At 37.8% G+C, this 14,602-nt stretch overlaps 2 protein-coding genes across 2 annotated transcripts; both read left to right on the forward strand.

Annotated features, from left to right (window-relative positions):
* The first annotated feature begins 9,189 nt into the window (after positions 1–9,189).
* LOC131019644 (putative late blight resistance protein homolog R1A-10) lies at positions 9,190–14,460 on the forward strand. The gene is made up of 3 exons (XM_057948232.1): positions 9,190–9,748; positions 11,776–14,025; positions 14,239–14,460. The coding sequence occupies exons 1-2, from the start codon at positions 9,299–9,301 to the stop codon at positions 12,526–12,528; spliced, it is 1,203 nt and encodes a 400-aa protein (XP_057804215.1). The 5' UTR covers positions 9,190–9,298; the 3' UTR covers positions 12,529–14,025; positions 14,239–14,460.
* Positions 12,530–13,988, forward strand: LOC131023249 (putative late blight resistance protein homolog R1B-16). Its single transcript, XM_057952790.1, has 2 exons — positions 12,530–12,694; positions 12,792–13,988. The coding sequence occupies exons 1-2, from the start codon at positions 12,530–12,532 to the stop codon at positions 13,986–13,988; spliced, it is 1,362 nt and encodes a 453-aa protein (XP_057808773.1).
* Positions 14,461–14,602: the final 142 nt, after the last annotated feature.

Consider the following 14,602-nt stretch of genomic DNA (forward strand, 5'->3'; position numbering starts at 1 on the left):
GTCTCTACGTCGTCTCATGGGAAGATAGCCCTCCAGAAACATGTCTCATCAGCAAAAGTAGCTCGGAGCTCAACTGGCTGTGGCACAGGAGACTCAACCACCTCAACTTCAAAACGATCAACAAGCTTACTAAGCATCAACTGGTAGAGGGCTTACCCTCTATTGTGTTCCAAAAGAAGCAAGAATGTGAAGCATGTCAAAGAGAAAAGCAAATCAGGACGTCATTCAAGTCAAAGTATGGACACTCCTCATGAAGAATTCTTCAACTACTTCACATGGATCTGTTTGGCCCAATCTCTCCCAGAAGTTACAATGGTAGAAAGTACACCTTAGTTGTCGTGGATGACTATTCACGATATACTTGGGTCATCTTTCTCTATAACAAGAGAGAGACACTGCTAGAATTGCCAAAGCTGCTGAGAAGACTTAGTATTGAAAAAGAAGTCAACATCATCAGCATCAGATCGAATCGTGGGACTGAATTCCTCAATGCCGTCATTCATGACTACTGCGAGGAACGAGGAATCAGTCATCAAACTTCTGCAACAAGAACTCCTCAGCAAAACGGAGTAACAGAAAGAAGAAACAGGTCTTTGAAGGAAGCAGCAAGGACGATGCTAGCTGAATCAAAACTCCCCTTGAAGTTTTGGGCCGAAGAAGTCAACAACGCATGCTACACACAAAATCGCTCCTTCCTCACTCAAAGACATGGGAAAACTCCATACGAGCTATGGAAGAACATGAAGCCTTCAATTTTATATTTTCATGCTTTCGGTTCTCGGTGTTTCATTCACAACAATCACAAAAGGAAATTAAACACATTTGATAGCAAGGCTGATCCAGGAATCTTTCTTGGATACTCTGGAACTGAACGATCCAACAAAGCATATCGAGTGTTTAATTCTCAAACTCTTTGTGTTGAGGAAACACCACATGTTATTTTTGATGAGTCTACTGATGATTTCAGGAAACAAGAGATTGAAAGAAGTGTTGAGAACACCGAAGTTTCCAGAACTGAAATGAACACCACCGAACCTTCTACAGTCTTGGTGTGGGGACCAGGAAAAGAAGAAGATACTGAAAAGCTTCAGTATCAGAAGATCAGTCAAAGGTCTGAAGCTCAGACTGGAGCCACTGCAGATGGCATCAGTCAAGGGGGAACTCCGTTAGCCGAAGAACGAGTTGAACATGCTGAAGCAACACCAGTTCAACACTCCCCTGCTCGCGAAACTGCCGAAGGATTCAGAACCATACTGACTGAAGAACCTCCACCATCGCCAGAAGAGATCAAGAAGTATCGAAGATGGTTTGAACTCCACTCAAAGAAGAAAATCATCGGAGAACCATCAGACGGTGTGAAGACTCGAAGATCAATGTGCAACCTCGTCCTTGACATCAACCAGAACTGCATCAATGAAGATAAGAACTTCAGTTGTTTCTTATCATCTACAGAGCCCAAGGACGTTGAAGAAGCTCTAAAGTCCACTCAATGGGTCATCGCAATGCAAGAAGAACTCAATGAATTCAATCGTAATTCAGTTTGGGAACTTTTGGATCGACCAGACGATGCGAAAATGATTGGTTTGAAATGGATTTTCAAAAACAAGAAAGACGAAGAAGGTCACGTAGTGAGAAACAAAGCAAAGCTAGTAGCAAAAGGATACAGTCAAGAAAAAGGAATCGACTACGATGAAACTTTTGCTCCAGTTGCCAGATTGGAAGCAGTCAGGCTCTTCTTAGCATTTGCCACTCACAAGGGATTCAAAGTACACCAAATGGATGTGAAGTGTGCATTTCTCAATGGAGTGCTCACCGATGAAGTCTACGTGGAACAACCTCCAGGTTTTGAGGTTGCAGGACCAGAAAAGGTGTACAAGCAGAAGAAAGCGCTATATGGATTGAAACAAGCACCAAAAGCATGGTATGATACTATTTCAGAGTATCTGGTAGAACAAGGGTTCAAGAAAGGATAAGTGGATAGAACCTTGTTCACTCTCAAAGAAGGAGAAGATCTCCTACTTGTTCAGATTTATGTCGATGACATAATCTTTGATCCAAATCCGAACGCATGTGCAAGAAGTTTGCTGATATTATAACTAATAAGTTTCATATGTCCATGATGGGAGAAATGAATTTCTTTCTTGGATTACAAGTCTAGCAGACCAGATATAGCGTATGCAGTCGGGGTTTGTGCAAGATATCAGTCAGATCCAAAGGAAGCTCATATGGATGCAGCAAAACGAATTTTGCGATATCTCAAAGGCACACCCAACTTAGGATTGTGGTACCCAGCTGACGACGACTTCAAGCTCACCGGATATTCAGACTCAGATTTTGCAGGATGCAAAATTGATCGCAAATCAACTTCGGGAACCTGTCAACTCCTAGGCAACAAACTTATCTCATGGTTTTCAAAGAAGCAGACTTTAGTCGCCACTTCCACAACTGAAGCTAAATATGTTGCTGCGGGAAGCTGCTGTTCACAACTCCTATGGCTAGTCCAACAACTGAAGGACTATGGGATCGAAGAAAAGGAAGTCCTAATCTTTTGCGACAGCTCCAGTGCTATTGCAATCTCACAGAATCCAGTTCATCACACCAGAGTCAAGCATATTGCAATCCGACATCATTTCATACGTGATCACGTCGAAAAAAAGAATATCTCTGTTGAATGGATTCCGACCACAGTTCAGAGAGCAGACTTGCTGACCAAAGCTCTTCCTGAAGAAAGGTTCAACGATCTGTATGGAAGGATCGGCCTCATCAACCCAGAAGAGTGATGCTCTGTTTGAAGATCTCCTTAACAGTCACGATGATTGTTGGTCAATCAACTGGTGCTCTTCAACTGCTGACGTGGAATCGATGAAGACAAATCTTCATCTGAAGGGAACTTATTCTAATAAGTCAACCAAAGACAGTGGTATCGACTTACTACAATGATCAGTCGATCAGTAAGTATCTTCAACTTACACCTTGAAAATCAGTTATTTCAGTTATGAGTCTTTTGTTTATTTTCAAAAGCTTTCTCTAACTGATCAGTTTATTTCAAAATCTTTAACTGATTGTTGGAAAATGAAATATCCGTGAAGGACAAGTACTTTTAAGAGGATTTGAAATTTGATTTAACTTGTCCTGATCTTTACTCAAAATCTTTCCAACCTTTTGCCCCTGAAATGAAAATCTTGAGAATCTCATTGATTTGACAAAATGCAATGATCTTTCTCTCCTTTTGAAGCTTTCGTCCTCTACAGTGACGGCGGACGTAAAATTTTTCTTCAAAAACTTTTTAGGCATAGTTTTCGAAAAAAAAATTCATCTTCTTTCTTGGTAATATGGTCTATATATGCATCGATGTCTTCATTTATTTTCTGCATCAACTAACATCTCTCCACAGCCTTCTCTGTGAGAAAAATTCCAATCTTTCAAAAAGTTGCAGATAAAAATTTTGTTCCGACAAAGGAGAAATCAATGACTACGAAGTCATGGAGTGGGAGAATGACGCTCACATACTTGGTCTTCACCGGATCTCAATGTCTCTCCGACGTCAAGCTTGTTTCTACCCTCACTTATATCCAGCGACGCGAGTGTCTTCCATCCTCATGCCTGGCGCCAAGAAGCTTCTAAGCTTCCGGAGGTTATCAAGTTTATTTCAGATATCTTGTACACCTCCATGGCATGCAACAACAACGAGCTCTCCCTCGTTGTCTGCCGACATCATCAGCCGCACATGGTCCTTTCTTCAAAGACCTCGTGCCGGCAAATCGACAGTGTTAGTCCTTACGACTGTCACTGATTCGATTTTTCCTTCTCACGCCCTTCTCCCGTACTCTCCCTCTTTTTCCATCCCCGTCCCATCTTTCTTCTTCTTAAGCCTCTATTTCTCCCTCCACGACAGCCTTCTCATTTTCTAAGGCAGCCTCCTTCATCTTTCCGTCTCCCTCATCCTCTCGCTCTCCTTCACTTCTCCGTCTCCCTTCTCATCTTTCTCTCTCCACTGGCGTCTTCCTCTTCTGCATCTCTGGACTCATCATCTTCTCAAGTCCTCTCACGAGTTTTTGAGACTAGGAGTTGGGTACCGTCTGATCATAGCTTTCATCATCATCTTTCTTTTTGATGTTGCCAAAAAGGGGGAAAGTAGAAGTCAGTGAAAAACCTTCTGAAAGGTGATTCCCTGCATCTTCTCGAAAGACTGAAGATGGTAAAGCAAAAGGATCACCAGAAGTTTTAAGGATGACGTTTCAGTAAATACCTCAAGTCAATGAAAAATAAGTGTGAAATGAACAAGCTTAGGAATATGAAGACTGAAGATGAAGATCAAGATCAAGAAGTTCAAGGCGCAGACAAGCAGACTGCTGGAGTCCATGGGTTTCCCATGTGTTTTCTTTGTTGTTTATGCTCCCTTGTATGTCTTGCTTTGTACCTCAACTGATTTCTCATCAGTTATTCTTAAATGAAAAGAACTTCTTTTTTATCTCAACCTGAAGATAATGACTCTTTGTCCAAGCTCTGATTAATATTTTTTTGTCTTGTCCTTGTTGAACTGTTGTGTTCTTTCTTCCGAGTACAAGTTTTAGGTTATATTGTTAAGGGGGAATAGTATTCAGCTTGTTTAATAACTTGTGCTTTGAGTTCAGTGTTTTTCTTGCTTAGAACTGTTGTGTGGTTTTGGCATCATCAAAAAAGGGGAAATTGTTGGGAACTTAATGAAATATCCTAATCCTTGTTTTGATGATACCAAAATCAATAGGTTTATTTTGTAATAGACTAGAACTGCTCGAACTCAAGTGTTAGAGTTCTTTTTCTAGTTTAGTTGCAGTTCTGAAGACTGAAGACTGAAGTTGCCGACTAAAGCATCAATCGAAAAATTAGTTTTGACTGATTACTTAATGCGTGCCACGTGGAATCAGCGGACTGATACTAAAGTTAACTATCAGTTAAATATTCTTCCTCGGACTGAACCTCCAACGTTCAAAGGAAGCCACGCACTCCAAAAGTACAACCGCATTAAATGTAGAGATCTCAGGATCGTCCTTTCTCTGCAGAGGTCATTCCTCTTTGGTGATTACCTTTTCAGAGATGTCGCATCTCCTGCTCCTCAACATAGCCGTTCTCACCAAACAAGGAACCTCGAAGATTGAAGCCTTAGCCCAAGTTCAAATTACTCTCTAACGGAAGAAATCTTAAAGACCTTCTCCGCCAACGGATCTATTCAAGACTTCTCCTATAAATAGCGCTCGAGGATCACTTCAATCTTCACCGATTCAACGACATAAGCTGAAACGCTGCCAAAATTGTTTCTCAACTAAAGCCCAGACTCTCCAAAGTTTGAATCGAAGAAGAGAATCCCAAAGCCAAAAATCAATCACTGCTGATTACATAATTTCTCTTATACCTTAGGTAAACCTCGTTTATCCAATGCCTAGGTCAAACTAACTGCAAATAACTTGTTCTTTGAAGTTTAGTTGGTAAGTTTTCAAACCTCCCTTCAACCTACTGAATTGAGTGTTTGTGTTGGTAAGGAGTTCAGAAAGGTGTTCTGTCTCCGTGAGATCCTAGTGCCCAGTGCGTGCTAGGAGTGAGAAATCCAACAAGGTGTGTTGGTACTAAAGATTGGATCTTCAGTTTTTTCGGTTGTGTACACCCATAAGCACATGTTCAGGTTTGCAGTGCACCCGTAAGCACTTGCCCAGTGAAGTTGTTGGTCTGATCAACCGACCGTGGATGTAGGAAGTATTTTCCGAACCACGTAAAAATCTCTGTGTTATTTACAGCTTTCAGTATTTACTTTCTTACTTGTGCTCTTCCTTTCGTTAACTGAAAACTGATTAATAGCAAAGAGAAACCTAAAGACTAACAACGCACTTAACTCATAGGCTATTGCGAAACAAAAGTTTTCCGCTGCGTGTGTTATCAGTCTGACTGATCTATCTTCTGATAGTCAGTAAGATTCATAACATCTCTTTTTATCAAACTCGACTGAAGCCTTACGTGTATCAGTTAAGGTCTATTGACTTAACTGATAACTCCTTACTGAAGAGTATTCAGTATCAATCGTCAACCCTGTTTTGGTCAAAACTCTTTTCAGTAAACAGGTGTTTGAGTTTGTGTTTGAAGTGTCGTTTTGATCTCTTGTAAAGATCGAAAATAGCATATAGGTGTATTCCCACCCCCTCCCCCCCAATACACCTATTCGAGACCCTCCGGACCTAACACATCTAACATATGTTAGACGCGCCAATCCCTATATTATACCCAACAATGGCAACGACGACATGGCGGTAAATTCGTCGCTGTTATTGTCACCATACGCTGCAGCATTAGTTCTGCTCTCCGCCAATACTTGGAGCTGCATTGCGAACTCCAATGTCCAAACGATGATGAACGGCTGATCAATCCCTTTGTCTCTGAAGCATGTTACGACTATTTTTGCGAAATTGCTCAAGCATTCCGGCGCAATCTGGTCCTTGGGATTGGAATCAATAATCTGATCAAGTGTCCTTTTCTGTAGCTTGATTGGAAATTAATAGTTGTTCATAAATTTAGTTTGTAAAATTTTTAGTAAACTTTTAGGATCATCTAGACCAAATGTAAAATCCCTATTTTGCAAATACATTTTTAGTTTCTCTTTCTTCTTCTCTATCTAGAGAAACCCCCGAAAATCCAGCCATTTCGTTGCTATCATCTGAACCAAGTCATCCTCTTATCTAATTTACTGTCATCGATGCCCAATGCCTTCATATAAATCGGTGGAACCACCAGCGCCTATCTTTCTAAAATCGCGTAAACTCCATCGTCTCTCGTGACTGCCCCGCGGCCGCCTCCATTATTTCTATCATAAATATGTATATCTGATCGAGATCTGTAAGATATAGTTTGACATCTACAAAGAAAACTAAATGTAAATTAATTTGCGAGATTTCATGTTATTTTGCTCTTTTGATTCAAATTTTGTTTTATGAATTAATGTAGTTGGAATTATTGGAAACAAACGAAGGCTAATTATCTTTTGTTGGAACAAATTGCACCATTTTTTGGAACGAATGGCACAAATTTATTCATACTAATTTTTGTACCATTCGTTACATGACTTGTCACACCAACACTTGGTACAAATGAGTTATTTCGTACCATTCGCGTCAAGTGTTGGTGTGCAAGACTTGGCATCAATGGTGCGAAAGAATCCATTTGTATCATTTATTTCAAGATAGTATTTTTGTACCATTCGTTTCAAAATCTATCACATCAACCGAATGATATAAATAAGTTATTTTAATTTATATCATTCGTGCAAAGCGCAATAACATATTAGCATGACCACTGGATAAGAACGTATGTATTTTTTTAATACTTCATGGCCGATGCAAAACTCGATCCGGGAAAGTTAACCAATGTACAATTAGGTTAGAGATCATGGGATTAGGCCATGTTGTATATACAACCTGTCCAAACAATAAAATATCATGTAGAAATATTTCAATAAAGATATACTCTCTCCGTCCCATTCCAATAGGCTCATTTTCTTTTTTGGGTAAAAAAGTTGTACTTAATTGGTGTGGACCACACCACTTTACTACCACTTTCCTAGTAAAAAGTAAGTTTTCTTAATCTCTGTGCCCAAAAGAAGTGAGCCTATTGGAGTGGGACGGAGGGAGTACGTTTTTATGATGTCTAAGGTTGAATAAATATAATCCCGTCAACACGGGTGATCACGTCTCCACAACTGGGGGATATTTTAATAGAAATAATTACTTAATAACGTGAGATTTTAGCTGGGGTTAAAATCATAAAATTGAATGCGTAGATCAGACTTTCTAACAATGAATAGTTTTAAGCAACTAGAGTGCGCAAGTCAACTTGTAACAACTACTCCATGTTCTAACAACTCACATGCATAATTAAGTGATAATTTATAAATACAATTAAGGAAAAAATTGAAAGAAAAAAAATGCATAATAGTTAAATTAGGAAATTAGAATATAGTACCCAATTCTCTTAATGATCTTTTATCTTATTTATCCTGCTATATAAATTTATAACCAAATATCCTAAATATTGATATTTTAACAAAAATATCTCAATCCATAAATAATAACGATTAAATATCCAAACTATCACAAAACTAATTAGCTAGAATGTCCCAAAATTCAATTTGCAATCATAACAAGATTTCACGACGATCATACACTAACGTGAATTTTAACACAAATATATCAAAAATGAGTTATCATCACAGCCGCGAAGTTTCACTACCTATAACATTTTAAATAATAATTTTCACGAGTGATTTCATTTGATCAAAATTTAACCGAGGGACATTTTGTTATTTCATGAGATAATTGTAATTATGTATAATTTGAGAAATCGATAATTAATAATAATAATAATAATAATAATAATAATAATAATAATAATAATAATAATAATAATAATAAATGTACAATTTAAAACCAATTTAAAATTAATTTTAAATTGAGTTGGTGGTAAATTTGTAATTATAGACAATTCAAGGTTATTGGTGCAATATTCATTATTAATTTTAAGTAAGCTATCATGTAGGCTATCATGTAAACCCAATGCAGATGCTCTAAAGAGTTTATAAGATGTTTTAAGAGTTTATTCGATATAATTTTTCAAGTAAAAATATTTGGACAATTAAGTTTATAAGTTAGAGAAAGATTTTGTTGCTAGAGAGAGAAAAACTTGTTAGGGATAGAAATTCGAAGGTGGATGAATATATAATGAAAATTACAAACCATATTCGAATAATATTTATAAAGTAATTGTTTCATAGATTATAGAAAAATAAATTGATAAAAAACATTTTTTAGGCGAATTTATTTTTAAAACTTGTAAGTTATTTAGAAGCTTATTTTTGCCAAACATATTAAAAGAGCTTATAAACTCGTAACAAATTATAAGTTGTCATAAAATTTATAAGCTTTGAATTAATCTTAACATAATTTAATGGACTATTTATAAATATTATCGTGCATTTCACACACACAAAGTACGAATCTAGTTTTGTTGAAATCTCATCAATTTAGATATTTATTTATAATTATGTCAGTTTGGATGTTTCTGGTAAACATTCAATAACTCAGGTGTGAAACTATAATTTTCCTAGATATATTATAGTAGTAGTAAATGGGATAAGAAAAATTAAATGACCAAAATATCCTTGTGGTATTTATTTTTTTAACCAAGGGGGCAGAAATTAATATACTCATCAAGCGCTCCATCTCTGTGTACATCTATCAAATATTGCACAGATCTGGAGAGAGGAGATATATGCCACAAAATGGAAGCTATAGCAGTGGAACTTGCCATTGAAGCAGTGAAGTTCTTGGTGGGAAGATTCATTCAGCAACTGGAAGAGCAGAAACTTTTGATCGACGAGGCGGCGGTCCGGTTGGAGGAGCTGGAGAGGGACAACAAATTCTTGACAGAATATCTTGAAGACGCCATTAAAAAGCCTAAGAGCAACAACCTTATCGATAGAACTCTCCTGAGAGAAGTACGCGACAGCGTTTACAAAGCTGAAGATGCCATCGATTCCTTCGCCTTCAAAGTGGCGGACAGAGAGTCCAAGTGGTATTCGGGGATCAAAAAGTCAGCCAAACCCGTCGTCGAAATCGCGCAGCTCATCAAATCCGTCGCCGAAAGCGTCAATAAAATTCGCCAGAAAGTCGAAGAACGTGACAAAGACACGGCCCACGCTACTGATAATGAAGGACTCCCAGAATATGAGGTAATGCTTCTTCTTCATCTGTTATATATTTACGTTTTCTTAATTAGATCCATGATGAACCTCAAGTTGAAAAGGTGAAATTGAGATAATATAAACCTCACTTCCCTCCGTATCAACAAGGGAAGAAAGAGATGTGTGTTGGGCTAGCGGTACAATGATTAATGCCTAAAGTCAAAAGTATTGGGTTCGTGTCCACTTTGATACTGTTTTTAAATTTGTGTATTTAATTATTAATTTATTAAAAAAGAGTATTGAATTGTTAATTTATTAAAAAAGAAGTGAAAAAAGAAAATATGGAACATATTTTGTTATATTTTGATATTACAACACAAAGCTTATAGATAATTAGTAAAATGTGAAACCCAATTAAAAGTTCTAAATATAAAAGTACTACTACTTTCGAATTTAAAAATAGTACACCCTCTATTTAAGATAAGTATGATTTTTTTTTGTTATTTTGGCCTCTCCATAATAAATGATGTTTTCATTTTGGTACACATACTTTTATGAGGACGGACGAAAATAATAAATTGAATATATTTTATGAGGATGGAGAGAGAAATACTTATTGTCCCTCAAATATCTTCTTAAGAGATAATTGCATCAATTTTAATAAAATTTAGTTATGTATTAAATGAATGCTACAAAAGTAAAGATTATAAACATAATAATTAAAAATAGATTAGGAAAATATTTTGATGATAAACCTAAATAAAAAGAAAGGAAGATGTTTGAGTGAGCGGTGCGAAATCCTATCTACTAACAGTGAGGTCCAGAGATCAAACCCCACCGCTCACCCTCTTCCAAAAAAAAAAAAGACCGAATACCATTTCTGTTTAAAAGTATGGCATAGAAAAATTCGTTTTAGCTTGGCCTATGTAACGACTGAGGACAAAGAACTAGTCACGCCAGAGCTAGTCGTCGCTCTTAAAAACTTGGGGAATGTACAAAATGAGTCCGATTGGCATTTTCAGTTTCATAAACATATAGGCTGGCAATTTTGTCTAACTTAATTACTTAGGTGAATGTGCAATTTTAGATTAGTTTTTTATATAATTCTTAGATGTATCCACTTAAATACAAGACATTGTTAGAAAATGTGGAAATGGTGTTTTGGATGTAGTGATTGATTTAGAGGGTGTTTGGCTGAGCTTATAAGCTCCTCAAAATAGCTTATAAGCTGTTTAAGAGCTTATAAGCTCCTTCAAAGTGTTTGGCAAAGTAAGCTTTTCAACAGTTTATAAGCTCCAAAAATAAGCTTCAAGAGCTTATAAGCTCTCCAAAAAATAAGTTCCTCTACCCCAACTTATTTTTTTTATAATCTCATATGCAACAATATTTTTACAAATATTTTTCAACTATAATTTATTATTTCCATCATATATCATTTAAGTTCATTTTTCTTCGATTTTCTCTTTCTAAAAAAAAATTCTCTCTCTAGCTTATAAGCTCAATTATCCAAACACTTTGATCACGTATAAGCTCTTAACAATTACATCTTATAAGCTCTTGAAACATCTTATAAGCCCCAAGAGCTTATAAGCTCTTTAAAATAAGCTTAGCCAAACACCCTCTTATTGACGTAATGTAGATGAATATTATGAATGTAGTGTGTGTAGTTTTAGAGAGAATAATTTTAAGGTGAATCTCTTATTTCCAAATAACTTAGAATGCGGTTGGTATGATTATTACAAATGATTTTCAATAATCCATATTTATAAATGTTAGATGATGGTTTTAGATCCATTAAAGTACTTGAGGGATTTCGAATTCTTTCTAAATTATCTTAGGATTTATCTAAATTACATAAATATTTCTAGTTAATGGTGAATTCTCTGGAACATACCTAGCTTAGTTTTTTTGAAAATATTGTAAATAAATACATCCCAACTTCAATATATATAGAAAGAAAACATTTAAGACCTTAAATTATAAAATTATGTGATTTCTTGTTTTCCTATACTATTTGTCTGTTTAATTAGTTTTTATGTGGCATAATCTTAATTATCCTGGAAGTTTGCGAACAGGGAGAGCCACCAATACAAGAGTATGGGCCCATTTTCGCAGAAGAGGAGAAAAGACTAAGACAACGTCTTATTGGAGAAGCAAAACAACCTGATGTGATTTTCATTACTGGTACGCACGGCATCGGAAAGACTACACTCGCAGCTAAAATGTTTCACGATTCAAAGATGAGGAAACAGGACTTCAACAAACACATTTGGGTTAGTGTTCACAACCCAACGCCCAAAAACATATTGCTTGTGGTTCTAAGACGCCTAAATAAACTCCCAGACGACGTCCCAATTCCAAAGATTATTTGGGAGTTATGCGACCAAGTTGCGAGTTGCTTAACCGGAGAGAAATTCTTGCTTGTCATCGATAATGTGCCGGAAATGAGCAAAGATGACTTCAAAAGGCTTCGAAGCGCCTTTGGAGAGAGTGATAAACGGAGTAAAATCTTGATCACCAGTAATAACGATGATCTGGCTGCGTTTGTCGCAGATGATTCTCACATAAAGTTAAACCCGCTGGAACTTGGGGAAAGCTGGTCCCTGCTCCAGTGGCGGGTTTTCTCGGGAGGTCCCTGCCCTCCCGGGTTGGAACGTCCCGGGAAACTCATTGCAGCCAACTGTAACGGCCTCCCACAGAAGATAGACTTTGCATGGCGACGCTCTTGCCGAAAAGGATCGACATTCAAAAGAACCGGGTCGGAGGAAAAAAGAATGGGACGATTTTTCGGAAGGAATCATTCCGTTCACGCCCTCAAGTTACAATAAAATGCCTTATCATCTGAGGGCCTGCTTTCTCTATTTGGGAATATTTCCTCGCAAGTCCAAGTTCTCCGTTTCGAAATTGGCCCACATGTGGATTGCAGAAGGATTTATACCACGCAAGGATGGTGTCACCTTGGAAGAGACCGCAGAAGAGTATTTGAAGGAGCTAGTTAAGAGGAACTTAGTCTCAATTGAAGAGAAAAGGCTCGATGGTTCAGCTAAAACGTGCAGCATTAATGAGTTGATATACAATTTCTGCAAAAAAGAATCCGCATGCTGATGGGGAGAACTTTCTCCAGGAATTCAGGAATTCTGGGCCAGAAGGATTCTATCCTCCAATCGATGAGGTGAAGAAAAATCGCCGCGTTTGTATTCATGCCCATATTTCCAAGTTCATAGAGACATTGATCTCTTCAAGACATCAAACTTTGAAGATCGGTCTCCGCTCGTTTGTTTCTCACTCCGACACAGAAGTTACCTTGCACGGGAAAAACATCTCAATCATCCGTGCAGCTTTCAAGCTGCTTAGGGTGTTGGATGCTAAGCCTATCAAGGTCAATAAAATTCACAGTGACTTGTGCCTGCTGGTTCATTTGAGGTACGTCACCCTTTCGCTCAACGGGGATGTTCTTCCAGAAGCCATCTCCAAACTTAGAAACATGCAGACTCTTACAGTTCATACAACATCTTGCACCCTTAAGATTGAAGCAGATATCTTGAAGATGGTTGAGCTAAGGCATTTCCAGACGAATGCATCCGCTACTTTGCCCAAAAAAAGTAAGGCCTCTGAAGAAGATGAACGCCTTCAAACACTCTGCGGGATTTCACCCAAAAGTTGTACCCAAGAATTCTTCAGTAAACTCCCCAATTTGAAGAAACTTGGCATCTGTGGCCAACTAGGACTACTGCTACTTGATGGCAAGAATGAGTTGTTGAGCAAATTGGTTAAGGTTGAAAAACTGAAGCTGCTAAACCAGGTAACAAGTCCAAAAGATGAAGACGACTTGAGCAAACTATTTGATCAACCCCCGCGATTCCCTCCGAACCTGAGGAGTCTAACATTGTCTGCTACTTCTCTCGATTGGAAGCATATTTCTATCCTTGGATCGCTGCAGGAACTCGAGGAGCTGAAGCTGAAAAATGACGCATTCGTGGGGGACAAGTGGGAGGTCCATGATGAAGGTTTCCCCAATCTTAAAACCTTGAAAATTGAAAGCTTACATTTGATACACTGGAAATCTACAAGCGCTCACTTCCCGAAACTCAAGCGCCTTATGCTGTCCAAATGTGAGAAACTGAGGGAAATTCCAGTTGAGCTGGCTGATATCTCAACTTTCCAAGAATTGCATTTGCGCAATGCCAACCAATCAGCTATTGAATGTGCTAATGATATTCTTGCGGACAAACTACATATGAAGCAAAACGACAACAACATCATGTTCGAGCTTTTATTTGATGATTGATCTCCGAATGCTCATCGACCTTATTCTTGCTTCCAAGGTACGAAAACTTTCAAATAAAATTGACTTTTTTTTTTTTATCGGAGCACCAGGAGTTTAGAGTTCTCTACTACATTTTCACATTACATCAAATATAACATGTATAAACTGTCTGTATATTGATGATAGTATCAAGCAATGCATATATAACATGAAGTCTTCATTAAGATACTTGTGTGTTTGAATTGATCTCTAACGATGTGATGTGCGATAGGCTTAGATGAGAATTCTGAGGCAGAGGAAGCGAGGACAGTGGAGGTCGACTTGTAGCCGAAACACACCAGCTTGGCTCGAGGGATATATGCAAGCTTTTATGTTTGTCATTGTAACCTATCTATTAGTAGTAATTGAATATTTGTAAGTTTGGAGTTCATGTAGAGTTAAGGTTCTTATTAATCTTGGAATATAATAAGAAAACTCGATGCTTTGGATTCTAGCCTCCGCTGCCTTTATTCTCGTCTTTCGAGGAGTTTGCAGTCACTTGAAATAGTGCATCCACGATCGCCCGGCCCCACTTTTCCTTGCTGACCGACCTTACCCATTAGAGCATCTCCATCGGTTACACGATAGCAGCCTAC

Source organism: Salvia miltiorrhiza, chromosome 4 (assembly GCF_028751815.1).
Source record: "Salvia miltiorrhiza cultivar Shanhuang (shh) chromosome 4, IMPLAD_Smil_shh, whole genome shotgun sequence".
NCBI classification, from domain to species: domain Eukaryota; kingdom Viridiplantae; phylum Streptophyta; class Magnoliopsida; order Lamiales; family Lamiaceae; genus Salvia; species Salvia miltiorrhiza.